General features: G+C 43.0%; 1 protein-coding gene across 2 annotated transcripts in view; it reads left to right on the top strand.

Moving 5' to 3' along the window:
• Positions 1-23,649, top strand: part of RYR3 (ryanodine receptor 3) — a 407,410-nt gene that overhangs the window by 350,485 nt on the left and 33,276 nt on the right. For both annotated transcript variants that reach the window (XM_030930996.1, XM_030930995.1), the window contains 11 exons: positions 728-834; positions 1,880-1,931; positions 2,876-2,932; positions 4,552-4,651; positions 4,805-4,884; positions 6,751-6,827; positions 9,647-9,720; positions 10,287-10,304; positions 10,706-10,786; positions 11,235-11,323; positions 15,007-15,135. In XM_030930996.1, coding sequence (XP_030786856.1) covers positions 728-834; positions 1,880-1,931; positions 2,876-2,932; positions 4,552-4,651; positions 4,805-4,884; positions 6,751-6,827; positions 9,647-9,720; positions 10,287-10,304; positions 10,706-10,786; positions 11,235-11,323; positions 15,007-15,135 — 864 coding nt within the window. The remainder of the gene's footprint in view (positions 1-727; positions 835-1,879; positions 1,932-2,875; positions 2,933-4,551; positions 4,652-4,804; positions 4,885-6,750; positions 6,828-9,646; positions 9,721-10,286; positions 10,305-10,705; positions 10,787-11,234; positions 11,324-15,006; positions 15,136-23,649) is intronic.

Genomic DNA, 23,649 nt, shown 5'->3' with positions numbered 1-23,649 from the left:
TGTAGTTCTCACCAATTTACCAAATACGATCCACCCTGCTGGCTCTGCCACTGCTAGAAAATTCACTTTTACCTCTGACATTAGCTGCTATTTCTCTTTCCGTGAAAGGCGATAAAGAAAAGACCTGATAAAGGGAGAAGGGCAAGGCCTGCAGCTCCAGGATGGCAGCTCTCAGGAGCAACAAGAATTTTAGAATCAAGAGTTAGGTTAAGAGAGAGAAATGTTTTGCTGGGTTGAATCTAGACTAGTATTAGACCCAAAATGGCTCCACTGCTTGGTAACTCTTGCCCCACCTCCATGTCGAGCCCAGCTCTTCAAAAGATATGTCAGCTGTTGGCCTGAGAGAGCCAGTCTCTCAGGTGACCCTGTGGGGTTTTCCTCCTGAACTCAGGTGCCCAGAGCTTGCATGAGAGGTCAGCTGATTGGGATCTGTAGCTATTCCCTTTATGGGCAGCCTTTTGCTTTTTATTTTGTTTTAACCTGAAATTGGAATGTTTCTTTGATTGGCTGTAAACATAAAAAATAGATATACATATATACACATATATCTCAAACCTCGCACCTTTAGGGCTTCTATCCTGAAATAAATAGATGACCTAGTGGTTTTGTTTTGTGCTTTAGTCTGATGCACTCTATGCCTTGCGCTTTACCTTCTCTTTGTTCGCATGCAGTCACGTGGCACGAGATTAAATTCATGCCTAAGACCTATCTGTGTTGGTTTGTGTAGAAATCTCCAAAGGTGGAAGAGGAGGAGGAGGAAGAGACGGAAAAACAACCTGACCCACTACATCAGATCATTCTCTATTTTAGCCGCAACGCTCTCACGGAGAGGAGGTCAGAACCACCAGATCACCAGCTTCTCCCAGGCACCAGGGATACTTGTGTCCACTCCTAACCTTCCTCTCTCAGACGGCAGTGGGTGGAAAAGGGAAGCCAGATTTGAGCAGCCCTCCTTGCTGCCTTATATGTGGCCATCAAGATATGTCTAGGGAGCCAGGCGCAGTGGCTCACGCCTATAATCCCAGCACTTTAAGAGGCCAAGGCGGGTGGACCGTCTGAGGTCAGGAGCTCAAGGCCAGCCTGACCAACATGGTGAAACACTGTCTCTACTGAAACTACAAAATTAGCCAGGCATGGTGGTGCACGCCTGTAATCCCAGCTACTCAGGAGGCTGAGGCAGGACAGTCGCTTGAACCCGGGAGTCAGAGGCTGCAGTGAGCAAAGATTGCTCCATTGCTTTCCAGCCTGGGCAACAAGAGCGAAACTCCGTCTCCAGAAAAAAAGATATGTCTAGGGAAACTACATCAAGCCACAGCCTGCTCTTCATAATGTCAGACACGGAGCTGAAGATTAAACAGCCTAAAACTGTTTCCATGAGTCAGTTAATCTCTTAATTCCATGTTAAGCCAATGCTGGTTCCCATTTTCAGAGTGGTTTCTAAGAATCAGAGTGGGGGAAAGGATTTTCTGATTAATTCACTAGTACTTATAATTTGAGATTTATATGACTCTTAGTCTTTCTTGTGGGGTCCAAAGAGTAGCCTGCTAAGGCCGGGCACAGTGGCTCATGCCTGTAATTCCAGCACTTTGGGAGGCCAAGGCGGGTGGATCACTTGAAGCAGGAGTTTGAAACCAGCCTGGCCAATATGGTGAAACCCTGTTTCTACTAAAAATACAAAAAAATTAGCTGGGTGTGGTGGCGGGCGCCTGTCATCCCAACTACTGGGAAGGTTGAGGCAGGAGAATCGCTTGAATCCAGGAGGTGGAGGTTGCAGTGAGCCGAGATCGCACCATTGCACTCCAGCCTGGGGGACAAGAGCAAAACTATGTCTCAAAAAAAAAAAAGGTAGCCTGCTAAATATTTCCTCCATTCTTTCCAGCAAATTGGAAGACGACCCTTTGTACACCTCCTATTCCAGCATGATGGCTAAGGTACACCCAGGTTTTCTGCCCATTGTCTCTTTCTATCTTCCCTTAGACTTCTTTAGATGCATGAAAGTTGTCATGTTGCATAGCAGGCCTGGGACTTTGTCATGACGTAGGTTTCAGGCATTGCACAATTCATGGGCCATAGAGATGATATTAATAAATCACTTCACCGTCTTCCTAAGAAAACCTTGAAGCTTTGCAGAAACAACGGGTGCTGATAGATAGGTTCACACTGACATTTCTAAAGCCAGCTAAATGGGGCTTAGGCATACAGACAACCCTTGTGTTTTCACTCAATGTTCAGGATACATCAGAGAGTTCAAACACATCCACAGGTGAAGGTTAGAAACTAGAGAGAGCTCCCAGTGTTCTGGAAGAGGCAGTATGACCAGAGATGTTCTATGTCACCTAGAAAGATGGTGACCTCTGGAATGCTGAGTGAATAAGGGAAACTTTCATGTCAGGCAGAAAGAATGTGATGGGGTATAGGAGCACCTATGTGTTAATCTAGCTGTACCACAGGGCCCCAGTGGGAAGAGGCACTTTAGGATTCACATCCTAGATGATGTGTCTCCAATCTTATTGCCATGCCCTTGGGGCTGTATCTAGGAAGTGGCAGCTCCCTGCCTTCCTGTCTCCCATTTACACCAGAACTTGACTAAGGGAGGAGGGTTCAAGTCTGTGGTTAAATCAGCTAGGTCGCCATTGATGATGTGAGCTCCGTGTTCTCATTTCTCATTTATGAACTCTATGGTAACTGCAACGATGGCATTTACAGTAGAAATGTTGCCCAGCAGTGGCCAAAATGTTCCTGGTTTTACACAGTGCTGAGGTCCCGAGGTGCCTGTGAATTACATCCTGTCCCCTGGCCTTGCAGAGTTGTGTTTATTAGATTCACCTTTAATTTGGTTGTCTGTCTTCTCCCTTCCCTGCTCCCTGAAATCCAGAGTTGTCAAAGTGGTGAGGACGAAGAAGAAGATGAAGACAAGGAAAAAACATTCGAAGTAAGTTCTCATGAAGGTTAAAAACAGAGCCACCCTCCAAGGCCAGCAGGCCAGGCCTTCAGAGGTGGGGGCTGGCATTAGCGTAAGTGGCTCGCCCACCAGGAGTGTGTGAGTTGGCAAATCTGCCTTAATAAAGCACACCCATTAGCTGTGGTTGTCTTGTCTGTCTGCCCATGAAAAGGTAGCAGGTAGTATGCCAGTCAACAAACCACTAGCTTTGTTCTTGTGGGAAATTTTACTCAATTACTATAGTAACAGGGGCCATAGAAGGACAAACTGAAACATCTGAAATGAAAAAAAATCAGAAAAATGAAAATCGAGTCAAGCGTGGTGGCTCATACCTGTAATCCCAGCACTTTGGGAGGCCGGGGGAGGGAAGATCACTTGAGCTTGGAAGTTCAAGACCAGCCTGGGAAACACAGGGAGACCTAACTCATCTATACAAAAATTTAAAAATTAGCTGGGTATGGTAGTGTGCTCCTATAGTCCCAGCCGCTCAGGAGGCTGAGGTAGAAGGATAGCTTGAGCCCAAGTATTTGAGGCAGCAGTGAGTTCTGATTGCACCACTGCACTCCAGGCTGGGCGACAGAGTAACATCCAGTCTCTCAAAAAAGAAAAATAAATAAATAAAATAAGATTAAAAAATCAGAGGAATGGAGATACTTGAATGATTTTTGCACTATTATTCTATAAATGCAAGTTGATAGTGATTTTTATTTTGAGGCAGTACAGGACCCTGAAATTCTCAAGATTAAACTATATCAGGTTACTTGTACTCTTTTGTAGACAAAGTACATGACAAAACACGGCAGAAGTAAATGACTATAATTACAGTCTGGAAAGCTTTGACATTCACATTACCCATGTCTGGTAGAAAGTGTACGGTGGCTCACGCCTGCAATCCTAGCACTTTGGGAGGCCAAGGCGGGTAGATCACCTGATGTCAGGAGTTCAAGACCAGCCTGGTACTCCAGCCTGAGGGACAGGAGCAAAACTCTGTCTCAAAAAATGGCCTGGCCAACATGGCGAAACCCCATCTCTACTAAAAATACAAAATTAGCTGGGTGTGGTGGCACACGACTCTAATCCCAGCTACTGGGGAGGCTAAGGTAGGAGAATCGTTTGAACCCAGGAGGCAGAGTTGGCAGTGAGCTGAGATCACACCACTGCACTCCAGCCTGGGAGACAGAATGAGACTCCATCTCCAAAAAAAAAAGGTGTTAGCTGTGGTCTGAGCATTCCAGATAAGTGAGCATTTCTTGCATTCAGCCAGAAATACTCAAGTTGACCCCTCAGCAGGTTTCCCTATGTAACAGAACATTGAAAACAAACACATTTTAATGCCGGGTTGCTTCCCACAATTATGGTATCCAAAAGGAATGAACTGCGTTTTCTATCGGTACAAAAAATGAAAAATATATCATCAAAATAAGAGTGATGGGTAGACAGTTTTAGAAAGCTGGGTAGTGTCTGGAAATGAACTTCAGAGGTCTGCTTTATCCAAGTGGATGTGTGTTGCCTTCCTTAGGTCACTGGAAAATTCTCTCTCACCTCACTATGGGTGAACTCCCTGGTGGTGGGTAGAAACCAGTCTTTCCCGGTGATTTTTTTGCCCCCAGGAGAAAGAGATGGAGAAGCAGAAAACCCTCTATCAGCAAGCTCGGCTGCATGAGCGTGGTGCCGCAGAGATGGTCCTTCAGATGATAAGCGCCAGCAAAGGTGATTTCCCTAGTTTCTGGATGGACCCATGTAACTTCCACAAAGATATCATGCTGTGACATAAAGCCATTATTAAAGAGCCCTGCTAAGGCCCAGTAGGCATGATTTACCATCTGTTTCCTTAGTGATTCAATCGAATCTTCACCATGGCAGGTGAGATGAGCCCCATGGTGGTTGAGACTCTGAAGCTGGGGATCGCCATTCTGAACGGAGGCAATGCTGGTGTGCAACAGGTAATGGGAACTTGCGGCATCTGGGCAGACTCCCGGGGTATTCCCATTTGACACCTGTCATGCTTCAGGGAAGAGGAGTTGACTAGGGGTACACCCAGAATCACTTAGCTGGCATTTGTCCTTAGTGGCCAGTTATATCAGAGTAGCTGGGAACACAACCAGGGCTGGGAGTCTACAGGCAAATGTGTCTTTAATAAAGAGGTTTTACCCAGGATTAAATATAAAAAACATTTAGTTTTGCATCAGTAGATAGCTTTCTGTATAAATATTCTCTAGAAAAATGTCCTGAGAGTCAGGTTTTTACTTTAGCCCTTTATTTTCACTTATTAGCTGCCTTTACTATGAGCAAGGAGCCTCAGCAGTTAAGTGGAGTCAATAAACTCATAAACCTGTTATTCGGCCGGGCGCGGTGGCTCAAGCCTGTAATCCCAGCACTTTGGGAGGCCGAGACGGGCGGATCACGAGGTCAGGAGATCAAGACCATCCTGGCTAACACGGTGAAACCCCATCTCTCCTAAAAAATATAAAAAACTAGCCAGGCGAGGTGGCGGGCGCCTGTAGTCTCAGCTACTCGGGAGGCTGAGGCAGGAGAATGGTGTAAACCCGGGAGGCAGAGCTTGCAGTGAGCTGAGATCCAGCCACCGCACTCCAGCCTGGGCGACAGACGAGACTCCAGCTCAAAAAAAAAAACAACCTGTTATTCATTCATTCATTCATTCATTGAACAACTCTTTACTGGCTGATGACCATGCCAGGCTCTGCTGCAAAGGCTGAGGGTGTAGTAGTGAGTAATACAAATAAAAACCCCTGCCATCGTGCAACCTACACTCTAGTGAGCATCAGCACATAGACGCATACAACCAAGTACCTGACACATGGTATTCCTTCAACGATCTGAATTGGAACAGGCTACAGAAGACAGGAACGCACTGGTGTTTCTCAGGCCCTCCGGGTTCTGGTTAAGGGCATCTGTGTGTACAAGGAAGTGAAATTTCTTTTTTTTACCTTGACTTAAATTCTGAGTGCCATTTTCTTTTTTTTTTTTTTTTTTTTTTTTATTTAAGTTCTAGGGTACATGTGCACAACGTGCAGGTTTGTTACATAATATACACGTACCATGTTGGTGTGCTGCACCCATTAACTCGTCATTTACGTTAGGTATATCTCCTAATGCTATCCCTCCCCAAACAGACCCTTGGCATTCATGAGGGTTATATCCCAGGGCCTGTGAGAGTCTTCACATTCACAACTACCATTGTTGCATATAGCTTTTCCCAGTCTTTAACTCATCCCCCCACAATTTCTCCAATTTTTCATTAAAAACTGTCATTTTCTAAGTTAGCCTTCACTTTTCTGTTTCTACCACCTACCACTAGCTGTCAGTTGACTTTCTTACAGGGCCTTTTGTTTATTTATTTTTTAAAAAACAAAAGTTTTATTATATCAGACAAAGTTCCTACCTTCCAGTAAGAGAGAACACAGGAAACAAGGCCTCACTGTGAAAGAAATACTGAGCTTTCAGCTAGGCTCCTCACTGGCTAAGCTCCTTGCTCCTGTGTGCCAAATTCAGGGCATGAGCTATTCAGATTATAACTCAGCTTCATGATACATTACTGTATCACGGCCTTGGTGCTGGCTCCCAAATAGAAGGGACCTCAAACAGTAGGTCTATGAATGTCTTTTCTTCCCTAGAAGAAATGCCAGTGGGCCTTCATAAAATAAACATGATCTACCCCAAGGGACTCTGATTCCTTATGTAGAAGGTCCAACTCAGTGTGGCTGGAGATTTCTCCATCAGGATTAGGAGGGTCAGCTCTGTGACATAGTTTTCATGACTTTTCCCTTTACAACGTGTCTCCCTTGCAGAAAATGCTAGATTACCTAAAGGAGAAAAAGGATGCTGGATTCTTTCAAAGCCTTTCTGGTCTTATGCAGTCGTGCAGGTAAATGCGGGAAAACTACCATAGCATTTAAAAAATTCTTTCCTCTAAGGATAGGTGGCAGGGGAAGGGGAGCACAAAATATACTGGCCTACCATAGAATTCTTGAGAGAGGAGTCACCTACTTTAGAAAGCTGAGAGAGTGGGTGTTGTTCCTCCAGTCTTCAGGATTACAATTCAGCTAGCATTCAGAGGGGAAAATGGGATTGCCATTAGCCACGTACCCACGCTCCCTCACTGGCGTTGTGTTTAGTCTCCTTTCCTTACCTCCATTTTTATGTTGCTCTCCCAGGAGACTCGGTGTGCACATTGAGTTTCTCCTTGAACATGTATGCCCATAAAAGTCAAACCAGAAAAGAATGGAAAAGGGGGGGATTCCTGACCATGACTCAAGACTATGTTTTATTAAAGCCACTAGGTACTTTCTTCGGCTTATCCTTAACAGTTCTTTGAGCTCGAACGTGTGTTAGGGTGGTATGTATTTTGACACATCCATTTTGACAGGGGTACATCCTGGCACGGGACCATTTTGACATAGCCTAAAAAATAAGGCTTTGAACTTTCTGTTCATATGATTAAGCTGTTTAAGCCACCCCTCATGGCTGAACGGCTCTGACACATAAATAATATATAACCAAGAGTCATAGGTCATGATACTTGCTCAATTCAGAGATGAGCCAGAATCTAAGAAAGGTGTCAGTCTGTTGTCTAAGATTCATATGTATTTGGATAGTCTGCAAGTAATTGTAAAAGAAATTAAACTTTTAATTACCTAGCTCATTTACCTCCAATTATGCTTTCCATTTAAAAATTTGGAGGATGGACATCCTTTCTTTTGGTGGACTATATATTTTTGCTAACCATATTTCACTGGGTAAAATGTCGTAACCCGGGCAGTAGGGAGTGTATCTGAGCTGCAGGATAATTCTTTATTCTCCGCTCTGTGGGGCTTCTTCCCCACCAACAGTTTATTCATTTATTATCTCTCTCAGGAAAACAAAACGGAATATTTCCAGGCCTGACTCTCTGAGGCTAAAATAGTACGTATGAACTCAGAGATGGCAAAAATCAAGGCAACTCAACTTCATATTGCTCATAAAATTATCCATTTACTTTGTAAGAGTTCTCTCAGTATCCTGTAATCCTTAATATTTCTAAACTCATGTATAATGACAGTTTGGAGAGACAGGTGATATACGCTTAGATGCCAACTGAGTCCTAACAGAAGTTTTAAGATGTCTTACTGCTGGGTTTTTTATGATTATGAAAACAATATATGTTTTTAAAATATCTAAGCAGTAGGGAAATTAAAACATTCAAAACGGGTATTTAGGAATGGAGTAAGGATCAGAAATGTGTGTTGCACAGGTTCACATTCAAAACTGCTGCTTCAGAGCAACTGTGTCCAAATGGCCTTTCCTATATTTTCCTCCTCTGGCAGCTAAACCACAGTAGAAGGATAGTTTTGTGTTGATGAGCAGGCCCTTTTGCCAGCAGAATCTGGGGAAAAACACAAACAAAAATGGCATAGAGATTTCACTGTTTACCTAAATCATTTTTACCTAAGTGATGAAATTAGGTAAATGGAATTTACTTAAATCACAAAACATACGACTCCTTAAAAAGAAAACAGGAATGCCAGATTTTTCTCCATGGCTTTGCCCATGGAGCTAAGTTTTGCAGAGTCTTAATGAACTTAGCCAGAAACTTTCCGGGCGCGGTGGCTCAAGCCTGTAATCCCAGCACTTTGGGAGGCCGAGACGGGCGGATCACGAGGTCAGGAGATCAAGACCATCCTGGCTAATACGGTGAAACCCCGTCTCTACTTAAAAATACAAAAAACTAGCCGGGCGACGAGGCGGGCGCCTGTAGTCCCAGCTACCCGGGAGGCTGAGGCAGGAGAATGGTGTGAACCCGGGAGGCGGAGCTTGCAGTGAGCTGAGATCCGGCCACTGCACTCCAGCCTGGGTGGCAGAGCTAGACTCCGTCTCAAAAAAAAAAAAAAAAGAAACTTTCCTAAGAGCTGTATTCTATGTTCTCTGAAACCTTTCAGATTGAGGAATAAGTTAGACTCTGTTAGTAAAACGGAATGAGCCCCACTTAGAAATAACATGATCATAGAGTGGATTCATCACCAAGCTTTGTGGTTGCACTAAGGCTTCCTGGCTAAGTAAAATCTGGCAGTGGTTGTGACTGGGAAGGTTGCGGGGAGGAGGGACAAAAATGAAGGCCAACTTGTCGTAAGTTCAGGAACACCTGGAGGCACCATTGCCTGTGGAAAGCAGAACCTCAACTTCTATAGGCTTTTGCGTGTTGTAGAATCATAAAAGGGTGTGGCCCTTTGAAATCCGGAAGTTTGTAGCTTGTCCTGAGCTCTGGAAACCACAATTCCATGTGATTCTCAGGGAAAGTAGGTAAAGGTGGGAGGCAAACATTGATCAGCGCAGTTTAGAGTAAACTTTCCCTCGAGAAATCTTCAAAACAAATGATTCCTTCTTTATTTGGAAAACCTTTCTAAACCTTCATAAGAAAAGACTCAAACTGGACAGACAATGAGAGTCACCATAAGTGTTTGTGACCCCTCTACCTGTATGTAACAAAGTCTGTGAGCTACAGGCACCTAAGACAACGCTGCTCGGCAAGACAACGCTGCTCGGCACAAAACCAAGGAATCATTAGACTTCCAACCACCCTGGAATGTGTTAGTTTGTTTATGATAGCACAGGGGCAGGATATTCTTAGTCAATAGATACACTAACATTAGAAATCTGCTTTCCCAGTGTGCATAGCCCTGAACCTTGTTTCTTTCTGTCTGTTAAAAGTGTCCTTGATTTGAATGCATTTGAGAGGCAGAATAAAGCTGAAGGCCTGGGGATGGTGACTGAAGAAGGAACACGTAAGTAACTAGTAAATGTGAAGGCCATTCTCTTCCTGATTAAAATGTTTTTTTTGTTTTTTTGCAGGCAGAGTTTCTCTCTTGTTGCTCAGGCTGGACTGCAGTGGCACGATCTCAGCTCACTGCAACCTCTGTCTCCTGGGTTCAAGCAATTCTCCTGCCTCATCCTCCCAAGAAGCTGGGATTACAGGCGTCCACCACCATACCCAGCTAATTTTTTGTATTTTTAGTAGAGGTGGCGTTTCATCATGTTGGCCAGGCTGGTCTTGAACTCCTGACCTCAAGTGATCCGTCCCACCTTGGCCTCCCATAGTGCTGGAATTACAGGCGTGAGCCACCGCACCCAGCCATTTAAAATCTTAATTACCTATTTCTGGTCAGAGCTCATGTCTTTGCTTAATATGCAAGGACTTGCTCTGTTTCAGCAAAATGTTTCCATCAGTAGCTTTAATAAAGCTATCATCTAGGATAGATGTGTTCACATAGCCAGTTTTAACTAAAGACAGTTTATCATGATGTTTACAGTTTTCTTACTTCGTATTCTTCAATTTTTCTCTCATTACCAGTCATTGTTCGTGAACGTGGTAAGTTTCAGTTTCTGGCCTGAGTTCCTACCATGTGTGTGAATCCTAGGAGATCTCATTTTAATTGCCTCAGAAACATTTTAGGCTTGGTGGTTGCATGTTGAGTTGAATTCAGCAGTTTGGTGCTTAATTAAAGAAGTGTCTTCCATCTGTAAAGCATGGGTTATGGACCGTGAGCCATTTACTCTCCTTACCCAGTTGTCTTCATTACAAATGCATTTGTTGGGCATTGTGCTCTGCAGCCTCAGCTCAGTTTAATCAGGCTTTTCACCATTCATCCAGAGTTCCTTTTCCAAACCATTCTGACACAACTCCTTTATCATCTGTGTAGTCACTTGCATTAGAAAGTATTCTCTGTTGGGAAGCCAAACCGATGCTCATCAACATTTTATGTTTTCAAGGTGAAAAAGTACTCCAGAATGACGAGTTCACGCGTGATCTCTTTAGATTCCTACAGTTACTTTGTGAGGGACATAACAGTGGTGAGTGGAACAGATTGATCTGCCAAGGAAACACAGCACTCAGGGACAAAACTAAAATTCCATTCAGTAGGCCCCCATTTGATGCAACTAGTTGTTAACTCGAGGACATCAGTTAATGCGTTCCTCAATAAGAAACTATGTAAATATCATGGCTAGTGATACTTAGTGCCACCAAAGCTAAGCTGCTTCCAGAATCTTTAGATGAGAAATCTAAATACCCAGCCCTTTCCATCTAGCCCGTTGGGGCTCATTAAGTCCAGTTTCTGGTGTCGGCAGGTTGGGGGGTGCTCAGAGCAGAGCTCTGCCCTGCAGGATCTGCCATGATCCAAACATGGTATTCTTGTAAGCCTTTTCACATAGAATGTCTTATCTGAGCTCAGCTGAGAGGGCATGCCTGGCCCCCTTGGCACGGCAGGGACAAGCTCTGACCCAGCACTGGTGCTCTCAGACTTTCAGAACTTCCTGCGGACTCAGATGGGTAACACGACCACCGTGAATGTCATCATCAGCACTGTGGACTACCTTCTGCGTCTGCAGGTGAGTGGGAGGGCCTTGGACAATGGGACCTCTCACCTTTGCTTCCAAAAGATAAACACGGTTAGACAGGGTCAGGGACAGCCCAGGATATGGTTAGACCCCCATAAGGAAGGCGTTGTAATGTATATCCACAGATGCATGGGAAGTCCAGCGTCCAAACAGTACATTTGAAGACAGAAGTGGGAGACGTGGTTAAACGCCAAATCATCTGTTATAAAATGCTGGTTTACTTTAGTTTTGCCAGTGAAAACCGATCTGTGGTGCTATAAAACAATCAAGAGCTATAAGACAACCAAAAGCTCTGAAATAACCTGTGAATGAGAACAGATTTCACTAGAAAAAAAGACTTACACAAGATGATAGGAATAGGATGAGTTTACAAGTTTGTGTTGAGAAGTCAGATGGTTTGTTTCAAGGGAGTCCAAATTATGTTGAGAAAATCTCTACGAACATATTAACAAAAAGAGATTTTTTTTTTCCTTTTTGCTGATTCCTCATCCTGGTTCTGCCACTTACTGGTTTGTAACCTAGAGCAATCTATTTAACGTGCCTGTGTTCCAGTTTTTTCATCAGTAAAAGGGGTAGGACCTATGCCATAGGTGGTAGTAAAGACTGAGAGGTTGAATACAGGTATACCTCATTTTATTGCAGTTGATTTGACTGTGCTTCACAGATGCTGTGTGTTTTACAAAGCGAAGGTTTGTGGTAACCCTGCATCAAGCAAGTCTATCTGTGCCGTTTTACCAACAGCATGTACTGACTTGGTGTCTCTGTCACATTTTGATGATTCTCACAATATTTCAGACTTTTCACTATTACACTTGTAAGGTGATCAGTGATCTTCGATGTTACTATCGTAATTGTTTTGGGGTGCCATGAAATATGCCCATGTAAGACAGCAAACTTAATCAATGTTGCACGTGTTCTGACCACTCCACCAACTGTTCCTCCTCCTCCTCAGGCCTGCCTATTCCCTGAGACATAACAGTGTTGAAGTTAGGTCAGTTAATAACCCTACAGTGGCCTCTGAGTGTTCAAGTGAAAGGATGAGTCACATGTCTCCCACTTTAAATCAAAAGCTAGAAATGATTAAGCTTAGGAAGGAAGGCATGTTGAAAGCTAAGACAGGCCAAAAGCTAGGCCCCTTGCACTAAGCAGCCAAGCTATGCAAAGAAAAAGTTATTAAAGGACATTAAAAATGAGGGCTGCCTCAGTGAACATATGAATGATAAGATAGCAAAACACCCTTACTACTGAGATGGGGACAGTGCGAGTGGTCTGGATAGGTCAAACCAGCCACAACATTGTCGTAGGCCAAAATCTAATCTAGAGCAGGGCTCTAACTCTCTTCAATTCTGTGAAGGCTGAGAGAGGTGAGGAAGCTGCCTGAGAACAGTTTGAAGCTAGCAGAGTTTGGTTCATGAGCTTTAGGGAAGGAAGTCATCTCCATAACAAAAGTATAAGGTAAAGCAGCAAGTGCAGATGTAGAAGCTGCAGCAAGTTATCCAGAAGATCTAGCTAGGATAATTGATGAAGGTGGTCACACTAAACAACAGATTTCCCGCATACATGAAACAGCCTTCTCCTGGAAGAGGGATACCATCTAGGACTTTCATAGTTAAGAGAGGACAAGCCAATACCTCACTTCAGAGCTTCAAAGGACAGGCTGACTTTCTTATCAGGGGCAGTCCAGCTGGTAGCTTTAAGTTGAAGCCACTGCTCGTTTACTATTCCAAAAATCCTAGGGCCCTTAAGAATTATGGTAAATCTACTCTGCCCATGCTCTATGTATGGAAAAACAAAGCTTGGACTGTCATCGTTTACGGCATGGTTTACTATTTTAAGCCCACTCTTGACACCCACTGCTCAGAAAAAAAAAAGATTCCTTTCAAAATATTACTGTTCGTTGACCATGCACCTGGTTCCAAGAGCTATATACAAGGAAATGAATCCTGTTTTCATGCCTGCTAATACAACATTTATTCTGCAGCCCATGGATCAAGGAGTAATTTTGACTTGCAAGTCCTTGTTTTTTAAGAAATGCATTTTGTAAGGCTACAGCTGCTATAGATAGTGATTCCTCTGATGGATCTGGGCAAGGTAAGTTGAAAACCTTCTGGAAAAGATTCAACATTGTAGATATCATTAAAAAAACACTGTGGGCCAGACGCAGTGGCTCACATCTGTAATCCTAGCACTTTGAGAGGCCGAAGCAGGCAGATCACAAGGTCAGGAGATCGAGACCATCCTGACTAACGTGGTGAAACCCCGTCTCTACTAAAAATAAAAAAAAAAATTAGCCAGGCGTGGTGGCAGGTGCCTGTAGTCCCAGCTACTCAGGAGGCTGAGGCAGAAGAATGGCGTGAACCCGGGAGGTGGAGCTTGCAGTGAGCCAGGATCATACCACTGCACTCCAGCCTGGGCGACAGAGCAAGACTGCATCTCAAAAAAAAAAGAAGAAGAAAAAAATTGTGATTCGTGGGAGAAGGTCAAAATATCAACATTAACAGGAGTTGAGGAAGTTGATTGCAACCCTTGTGGATGATTTGGAGGGGTTCAAGACTTCAGTGGAGGAAATAACTGCAGATGTGTTGGAAATAGCAAGAGAACTAGGATAAGTAGTGGAGCCTGAAGAACATAAACCTGAATTGCTGCAATCTCATGATCAAACTTTGACAAATGAAGAGTTGCCTCTCATGGATGAGCAAAGAAAGTGGTTTCTTGAGATGGAATCTTGCTGGTGAAAACACTCTAAACATTGTTGAAATGCCAAAAGGGATTTAAAATATTACATAAACTTAGTTCATAAAGGAGTGGCAGGGTTTGAGAAGATTGGCTCCAATTTTGAAAGAAGTTCTGTGGGTAAAATGCTATCAAACAGTACATGCTACAGAGAAATCTTTCATGAAAGGAAGTCAATTGATGCAGTTAGCATTGTCTTATTTTAAGAAATTGCCACAGCCACCTCAACCTTCAGCAGCCACCACCCTGTTCAGTAGTCAGTGGCCATCAACATCAAGGCAAGGCCGTTCACCAGCAAAAAGATGGTGGAACTTACAACTTGCTGAGAGCTCAGATGATTGTTAGCACTTTTTAGCCATAAGTATTTTTTTAATGATGGCATGTACATTGTGTTTTAAAGACATAATGCTGTTGCACACTTAAGAGACTACAGCATATTGTAAACATAATTTTTCATGTGCACTGAGAAATCAACATTTTGTACAACTCACTTTATTGTAATATTCACTTTACTGTAGTTTATCTGTAATCAAACTCAGATTATCTCTGAATCTCTGATCTATGCCCGTATATGTAATGTACTCAGAACAATGTCTGGCACTTACAATGTTAGCTGTTACGTTGTTGCTGTTATTATGATTATTTGGATAATTACCATTATCTTCACATATTTCACATTGAATAAATTATCCTATTTCATAGTCTCCCAGTTCCAGCTGAAGGCAGTCCTCACTCCTATCTGTTCTTTCCTCTGGAGGGATATTTGTGCTTGAAAGATTCTAGAGGTCAAGTATCTCTGCGCTTCTTTACAAGGTCTCTGGCTCCTGTCAGAGCAAAGAGGTCATAGAGATGCAGGATTCTCATGTACCCTTCCCAAACACCGAGTTTAGCTTCACTGACTGAAGTCTGAGAAATACTAAGTTCTACTCATTTGTTTTTAGGAATCAATCAGTGATTTCTACTGGTATTATTCAGGGAAGGACATCATTGATGAATCCGGACAGCACAATTTTTCCAAAGCTCTGGCAGTCACCAAGCAGATTTTCAATTCTCTTACAGAATACATCCAGGTATGTGCTACAGAGTGCATGGCTGAAAGCAAAGAGAACATTGTTGATATGCATATATTCTATATTCCCTACAGAATACTTGATTGTACACAGTGCACCATCTATCTAGCCCTAATGCTGACAATGTTTACTTTCTATAAATAGGAAGCAATAGTACCTGCATTCCACAAGAAGCTATAGTTTGGGGTCCCCCAACTAGACCTGTTTATAGTGTTCACACTTTATTTGCATTTATCTAGTTACATTTTGCTTTCCCTCCTAAACTAAAAATTTTTCATGGAAAGAAAATGTCTTACTCAACTTAAAATTCTTTATATCTAGAACAATGTCTGGCATATATCTGTTCAGTAAGCATGGAGAGTGGAGTGGAGAAATGATTCATAGAATGAAGGAATTAAGGGATAAATGATGTTTTCTTGATACTATGAGATTAAAAACAGGATCCATGAGCTCCTACCGATTTGTCAGAAACTAACTCTGGAAGAAGTAACCTCAGAAGCACACAAACTACATGCAGTGGCGGTCAAATCTGCAAGTGAATTTCATGTTAAATGTCTAGGTCTTGCAGCAGTCTTTCTCTGTTGGTAGCATTTTCTATTCATTGTCTATGGTGGTCTAGCTATTTTGGAAAAGGAACAGAGGATATATTCAGGCATAATTTGCTATAAAATTAGTAGGCATATCATTACCCTCTGTGATACAAGATTTTTTAAAAGCAAAAGTAATACTTCATCTTCAGATTACCATAATCAGGAGACTTATGAACAGGGCTTTTATTCATTCATTCAACAAAACGCTCAGCTTGTACTCTGTGCTGTGGTTCATGAAAAGAAGCACAGTATATTGCCTCTACCCATAAAGAGTTTACAATGTAATTGAGAAAATACATATGCACAAGGAAAATTATTCAATATAAGATGATCATACGGCCGGGTGCGGTGGCTCACGCCTGTAATCCTAACACTTTGGGAGGCTGAGGCGGGTGGATTGTCTGAGCTCAGGAGTTTGAGACCAGCCTGGGCAACATGGTGCAACTGCGTCTCTACTAAAATACAAAAAATTAGCCAGGCATGGTGGTGTGCGCATGTAGTCCCCGCTATTTGGGAGCCTGAGGCAGGAGAATCACTTGAACCCAGAAGGCAGAGGTTGCAGTGAGCTGAGATCACACGGCTGCATTCCAACCTGGGCAACAGAGCGAGAATCAGTATAAATAAATAAATTAATTAAATAAATCATACATGATTTAAAATAATCATACATACTGTGCTTAAGAACCACATATGTGGCTAGGCGCGGTGGCTCACGCAAGTAATCCCAGCTCTTTGGGAGGCCGAGGTGGGCAGATCCCCTGAGGTCAGGAGTTCAAGACCAGCCTGGCCAACAAGGTGAAACCCCATCTCTACTAAAAAATAAAAAATTAGCTGGGTGCCTGTAATCCCAGCTACTTGGGAAGCTGAGGCAGGGAGAATTGCTTGAACCCTGGAGGCGGAGCTTGCAGTGAGCCAAGATTATGCCACTGCACTCCAGCATGGGTGACAGAGCAAGACTCCGTCAAAAAAAAAAAAAAACCCCACGTATGTATGAGTTCAGAGGAAAGCAAGCCCCTTAAGAGCCTAGGGGCCCAGGTGTGGTGGCTCACTGGGGCCTGTAATCCCAGCACTTTGGGAGGTCAAGGTGGGTGGATCACCTGAGGTCAGGAGTTCGAGACCAGCCTGGCCAACATGGTGAAACCCCATCTCTACTAAAAATACAAATTAGCTGGGCATGGTGGCGGGTGCCTATAATCCCAGCTGCTCAAGAGGCTAAGGCAGGACAATCACTTGAACCCAGGAGGCAGAGGTTGCAGTGAGCTGAGATGGTGCTGTTGCACTCCAGCCTGGACCACAAGAGTGAAACTCTGTCTCAAAAAAAAAAGCCGAAGGGCTCCAAGTCTCCAGAGTACCACGTAGGCTATGGATGGATGGAGAGAAGGAAGTACATTCTGTGTCAGTGATTTGGAAAAGTTAGAGATAGGATTGTGCATGGTTTTATAAGAAATAATGTCAGCAATTATATCCATCTTGCTGAAACAGAAGACATAGGTAAGGAAAGACATGGAGAATGTTTTTTACCTTTTCCCATACACCTTCATTTCTTTCCCAAAGAACATTTTTATTCCAAGAGTCCAAGAGTTTTCAGTGACTCTTTTTTTTTTTTTTTATACTTTAAGTTCTAGGGTACATGTGCATAATGTGCAGGTTTATTACATATGTATATTTGTGCCATGTTGGTGTGCTGCACCCATCAACTCGTCAGCACCCATCAATTCATCATTTATATCATGTATAACTCCCCAATGCAATCCCTCCCCCCTCCCCCCTGCCCATGATAGGCCCCAGTGTGTGATGTTCCCCTTCCCGAGTCCAAGTGATCTCATTGTTCAGTTCCCACCTATGAGTGAGAACATGCGGTGTTTGGTTTTCTCTTCTTGTGATAGTTTGCTAAGAATGATGGTTTCCAGCTGCATCCATGTCCCTACAAAGGATGCAAACTCATCCTTTTTTATGGCCGCATAGTATTCCATGGTGTATATGTGCCACATTTTCTTAATCCAGTCTGTCACAGATGGACATTTGGGTTGATTCCAAGTCTTTGCTATTGTGAATAGTGCCGCAATAAACATACGTGTGCATGTGTCTTTGTAGTAGAATAATTTATAATCCTTTGGGTATATACCCAGTAGTGGGATGGCTGGGTCATATGGTACATCTAGTTCTAGATCCTTGAGGAATTGCCATACTGTTTTCCATAATGGTTGAACTAGTTTACAATCCCACCAACAGTGTAAAAGTGTTCCTATTTCTCCACATCCTCTCCAACACCTGTTGTTTCCTGATCTTTTAATGATTGCCATTCTAGCTGGTGTGAGATGGTATCTCATTGTGGTTTTGATTTGCATTTCTCTGATGGCGAGTGATGATGAGCATTTTTTCATGTGTCTGTTGGCTGTATGAATGTCTTTTTTTGAGAAATCTCTGTTCGTATCCTTTCCCCACTTTTTGATGGGGTTGTTTGTTTTTTTCTTGTATATTTGTTTGAGTTCTTTGTAGATTCTGGATATTAGCCCTTTGTCAGATGAGTAGATTGCAAAAATTTTCTCCCATTCTGTAGGCTGCCTGTTCACTCTGATGGTAGTTTCTTTTGCTGTGCAGAAGCTCTTTAGTTTAATTAGATCCCATTTGTCAATTTTGGCTTTTGCTGCTGTTGCTTTTGGTGTTTTAGACATGAAGTCCTTGCCCATGCCTATGTCCTGAATGGTACTACCTAGATTTTCTTCTAGGGTTTTTATGGTATTAGGTCTAACATTTAAGTCTCTAATCCATCTTGAATTAATCTTTGTATAAGGAGTAAGGAAAGGATCCAGTTTCAGCTTTCTACTTATGGCTAGCCAATTTTCCCAGCACCATTTATTAAATAGGGAATCCTTTCCCCATTTCTTGTTTCTCTCAGGTTTGTCAAAGATCAGATGGCTGTAGATGTGTGGTATTATTTCTGAGGACTCTGTTCTGTTCCATTGGTCTATAGCTCTGTTTTGTTACCAGTACCATGCTGTTTTGGTTACTGTAGCCTTGTAGTATAGTTTGAAGTCAGGTAGCGTGATGCCTCCAGCTTTGTCCTTTTGACTTAGGATTGTCTTGGCAATGCGGGCTCTTTTTTGGTTCCATATGAACTTTAAAGCAGTTTTTTCCAATTCTGCGAAGAAACTCATTGTGGTAGCTTGATGGGGATGGCATTGAATCTATAAATAACCTTGGGCAGTATGGCCATTTTCACGATATTGATTCTTCCTATCCATGAGCATGGTATGTTCTTCCATTTGTTTGTGTCCTCTTTGATTTCACTGAGCAGTGGTTTGTAGTTCTCCTTGAAGAGGTCCTTTACATCCCTTGTAAGTTGGATTCCTAGGTATTTTATTCTCTTTGAAGCAATTGTGAATGGAGGTTCATTCCTGACTTGGCTCTCTGCTTGTCTGTTACTGGTGTATAAGAATGCTTGTGATTTTTGCACATTAATTTTGTATCCTGAGACTTTGCTGAAGTTGCTTATCAGCTTAAGGAGATTTTGGGCTGAGACGATGGGGTTTTCTAAATATACAATCATGTCATTTGCAAACAGGGACAATTTGACTTCTTCTTTTCCTAACTGAATACCCTTGATTTCTTTCTCTTGCCTGATTGCCCTAGCCAGAACTTCCAACACTATGTTGAATAGGAGTGGTGAGAGAGGGCATCCCTGTCTTGTACCAGTTTTCAAAGGGAATTTTTCCAGTTTTTGCCCATTCAGTATGATATTAGCTGTGGGTTTGTCATAAATAGCTCTTATTATTTTGAGGTACGTTCCATCAATACCGAATTTATTGAGTGTTTTTAGCATGAAGGGCTGTTGAATTTTGTCAAAAGCCTTTTCTGCATCTATTGAGATAATCATGTGGTTCTTGACTTTGGTTCTGTTTATATGCTGGATTATGTTTATTGATTTGCGAATGTTGAACCAGCCTTGCATCCCAGGGATGAAGCCCACTTGATCATGGTGGATAAGCTTTTTGATGTGCTGCTGAATCCGGTTTGCCAGTATTTTATTGAGGATTTTTGCATCGATGTTCATCAGGGATATTGGTCTAAAATTCTCTTTTTTTGATGTGTCTCTGCCAGGCTTTGGTATCAGGATGATGTTGGCCTCATAAAATGAGTTAGGGAGGATTCCCTCTTTTTCTGTTGATTGGAATAGTTTCAGAAGGAATGGTACCAGCCTCCTCCTTGTACCTCTGGTAGAATTCAGCTGTGAATCCGTCTGGTCCTGGACTTTTTTTGGTGGGTAGGCTATTAATTGTTGCCTCAATTTCAGAGCCTGCTATTGGTCTATTCAGGGATTCAACTTCTTCCTGGTTTAGTCTTGGGAGAGTGTAAGTGTCCAGGAAATTATCCATTTCTTCTAGATTTTCTAGTTGATTTGCGTAGAGGTGTTTATAGTATTCTCTGATGGTAGTTTGTATTTCTGTGGGGTCGGTGGTGATATCCCCTTTATCATTTTTTATTGTGTCTATTTGATTCCTCTATCTTTTCTTCTTTATTAGTCTTGCTAGCGGTCTGTCAATTTTGTTGATCTTTTCAAAAAACCAACTCCTGGATTCATTGATTTTTTGGAGGGTTTTTTGTGTCTCTGTCTCCTTCAGTTCTGCTCTGATCTTAGTTATTTCTTGCCTTCTGCTAGCTTTTGAATGTGTTTGCTCTTGCCTCTCTAGTTCTTTTAATTGTGATGTTAGAGTGTCAATTTTAGATCTTTCCTGCTTTCTCTTGTGGGCATTTAGTGCTATAAATTTCCCTCTACACACTGCTTTAAATGTGTCCCAGAGATTCTGGTATGTTGTATCTTTGTTCTCATTGGTTTCAAAGAACATCTTTATTTCTGCCTTCATTTCGTTATGTACCCAGTAGTCATTCAGGAGCAGGTTGTTCAGTTTCCATGTAGTTGAGCAGTTTTGATTGAGTTTCTTAATCCTGAGTTCTAGTTTGCTTGCACTGTGGTCTGAGAGACAGTTTGTTATAATTTCTGTTCTTTTACATTTGCTGAGGAGTGCTTTACTTCCAATTATGTGGTCAGTTTTGGAATAAGTGTGATGTGGTGCTGAGAAGAATGTATATTCTGTTGATTTGGGGTGGAGAGTTCTATAGATGTCTATTAGGTCCGCTTGGTGCAGAGATGAGTTCAATTCCTGGATATCTTTGTTAACTTTCTGTCTCGTTGACCTGTCTAATGTTGACAGTGGAGTGTTGAAGTCTCCCATTATTATTGTATGGGAGTCTAAGTCTCTTTGTAAGTCTCTAAGGACTTGCTTTATGAATCTGGGTGCTCCTGTATTGGGTGCATGTATATTTAGGAGAGTTAGCTCTTCCTGTTGAATTGATCCCTTTACCATTATGTAATGGCCTTCTTTGTCTCTTTTGATCTTTGATGGTTTAAAGTCTGTTTTATCAGAGACTAGTATTGCAACCCCTGCTTTTTTTTGTTCTCCATTTGCTTGGTAGATCTTCCTCCATCCCTTTATTTTGAGCCTATGTATGTCTCTGCATGTGAGATGGGTCTCCTGAATACAGCAGACTGATGGGTCTTGACTCTTTATCCAGTTTGCCAGTCTGTGTCTTTTAATTGGAGCGTTTAGTCCATTTACATTTAAGGTTAATATTGTTATGTGTGAACTTGATCCTGCCATTATGATATTAACTGGTTATTTTGCTCGTTAGTTGATGCAGTTTCTTCCTAGCCTCGATGGTCTTTACATTTTGGCATGTTTTTGCAATGGCTGGTACCGGTTGTTCCTTTCCATGTTTAGGGCTTCCTTCGGGGTCTCTTGTAAGGCAGGCCTGGTGGTGACAAAATCTCTAAGCATTTGCTTATCTGTAAAGGATTTTATTTCTCCTTCACTTACGAAACTTAGTTTGGCTAGATATGAAATTCTGGGTTGAAAATTCTTTTCTTTAAGAACGTTGAATATTGGCCCCCACTCTCTTCTGGCTTGTAGAGTTTCTGCCGAGAGATCTGCTGTTAGTCTGATGGGCTTCCCTTTGTGGGTAACCTGACCTTTCTCTCTGGCTGCCCTTAAGATTTTTTCCTTCATTTCAACTTTGGTGAATCTGGCAATTATGTGTCTTGGAGTTGCTCTTCTCGAGGAGTATCTTTGTGGTGTTCTCTGTATTTCCTGAATTTGAATGTTGGCCTGCCCTACTAGGTTGGGGAAGTTCTCCTGGATGATATCCTGAAGAGTGTTTTCCAACTTGGTTCCATTCTCCCCCTCACTTTCAGGCACCCCAATCAGACGTAGATTTGGTCTTTTTACATAATCCCATACTTCTTGCAGGCTTTGTTCATTTCTTTTTCTTCTTTTTTCTTTTGGTTTCTCTTCTCGCTTCATTTCATTCATTTGATCCTCAATCGCTGATACTCTTTCTTCCAGTTGATCGAGTCGGTTACTGAAGCTTGTGCATTTGTCACGTATTTCTCGTGTCATGGTTTTCACCTCTGTCATTTCGTTTATGACCTTCTCTGCATTAATTAGTCTAGCTGTCAATTCTTCCACTCTTTTTTCAAGATTTTGAGTTTCTTTGCGCTGGGTACGTAATTCCTCCTTTAGCTCTGAGAAGTTTGATGGACTGAAGCCTTCTTCTCTCATCTCGTCAAAGTCATTCTCTGACCAGCTTCGATCTGTTGCTGGCGATGGGCTGCGCTCCTTTGCAGGGGGAGATGCGCTCTTATTTTTTGAATTTCCAGCTTTTCTGCCCTGCTTTTTCCCCATCTTTGTGGTTTTATCTGTCTCTGGTCTTTGATGATGGTGACGTACTGATGGGGTTTTGGTATAGGTGTCCTTCCTGTTTGATAGTTTTCCTTCTGACAGTCAGGACCCTCAGCTATAGGTCTGTTGGAGATTGCTTGAGATCCACTCCAGACCCTGTTTGCCTGGGTATCAGCAGCAGAGGTTGCAGAAGATAGAATATTGCTGAACAGCGAATGTACCTGTCTGATTCTTACTTTGGAAGCTTCCTCTCAGGGGTGTACTCCACCCTGTGAGGTGTGGGGTGTCAGACTGCCCCTAGTGGGGGATGTCTCCCACTGAGGCTACTCAGGGGTCAGGGACCCACTTGAGCAGGCAGTCTGTCCGTTCTCAGATCTCAACCTCCGTGTTGGGAGATCCACTGCTCTCTTTAAAGCTGTCAGACAGAGTCGTTCGCGTCTGCTCAGGCCTCTGTTGCTTCCCCTGTTGTTTTTTTACCTGAGCCCTGCCCCCAGAGGTGGAGTCTATAGAGACAGGCAGGTTTCCTTGAGCTGCTGTGAGCTCCACCCAGTTCGAGCTTCCCAGCGGCTTTGTTTAACTACTTAAGCCTCAGCAATGGTGGGCGCCCCTCCCCCAGCCTCGCTGCTGCCTCGCGGTTAGATCGCCGCAGACTGCTGTGTTAACAATGAGGGAGGCTCCGTGGGCGTGGGACCCTCCCGGCCAGGTGAGGGATATATTCTTCTGGTGTGCCCGTTTGCTTAGAGCGCGGTATTGGGGTGGGAGTTACCCGATTTTCCAGGTGTTGTGTGTCTCAGTTCCCCTGGCTAGGAAAAGGGATACCCTTCCCCCTTGCGCTTCCCAGGTGAGGCGATGCCTCGCCCTGCTTCATCTCTCGCTGGTCAGGCTGCAGCAACTGACCAGCACCGATTGTCCGGCACTCCCTAGTGAGATGACCCCAGTACCTCAGTTGAAGATGCAGAAATCACCGGTCTTCTGTGTCGCTCGCGCTGGGAGTTGGAGACTGGAGCTGTTCCTATTCGGCCATCTTGCTCCGAAGATCAGTGACTCTTTTTTTTACTGGTGATGTGACTGAGCCAAAACTTGTTCTATGAAAAATATTAAATTATCATCAAATAAAGATCCATGTGATGAGCCAGCTGGCACCATCAGATCATATTTGCTCATTAAAAGAAACACAAAACTAAGAC

The sequence above is a fragment of the Rhinopithecus roxellana genome, chromosome 5 (assembly GCF_007565055.1).
Source record: "Rhinopithecus roxellana isolate Shanxi Qingling chromosome 5, ASM756505v1, whole genome shotgun sequence".
Taxonomy (NCBI): domain Eukaryota; kingdom Metazoa; phylum Chordata; class Mammalia; order Primates; family Cercopithecidae; genus Rhinopithecus; species Rhinopithecus roxellana.
Note: the sequence above shows the minus strand (reverse complement) of the source record. Positions and strands in the feature narration are given on the sequence as shown.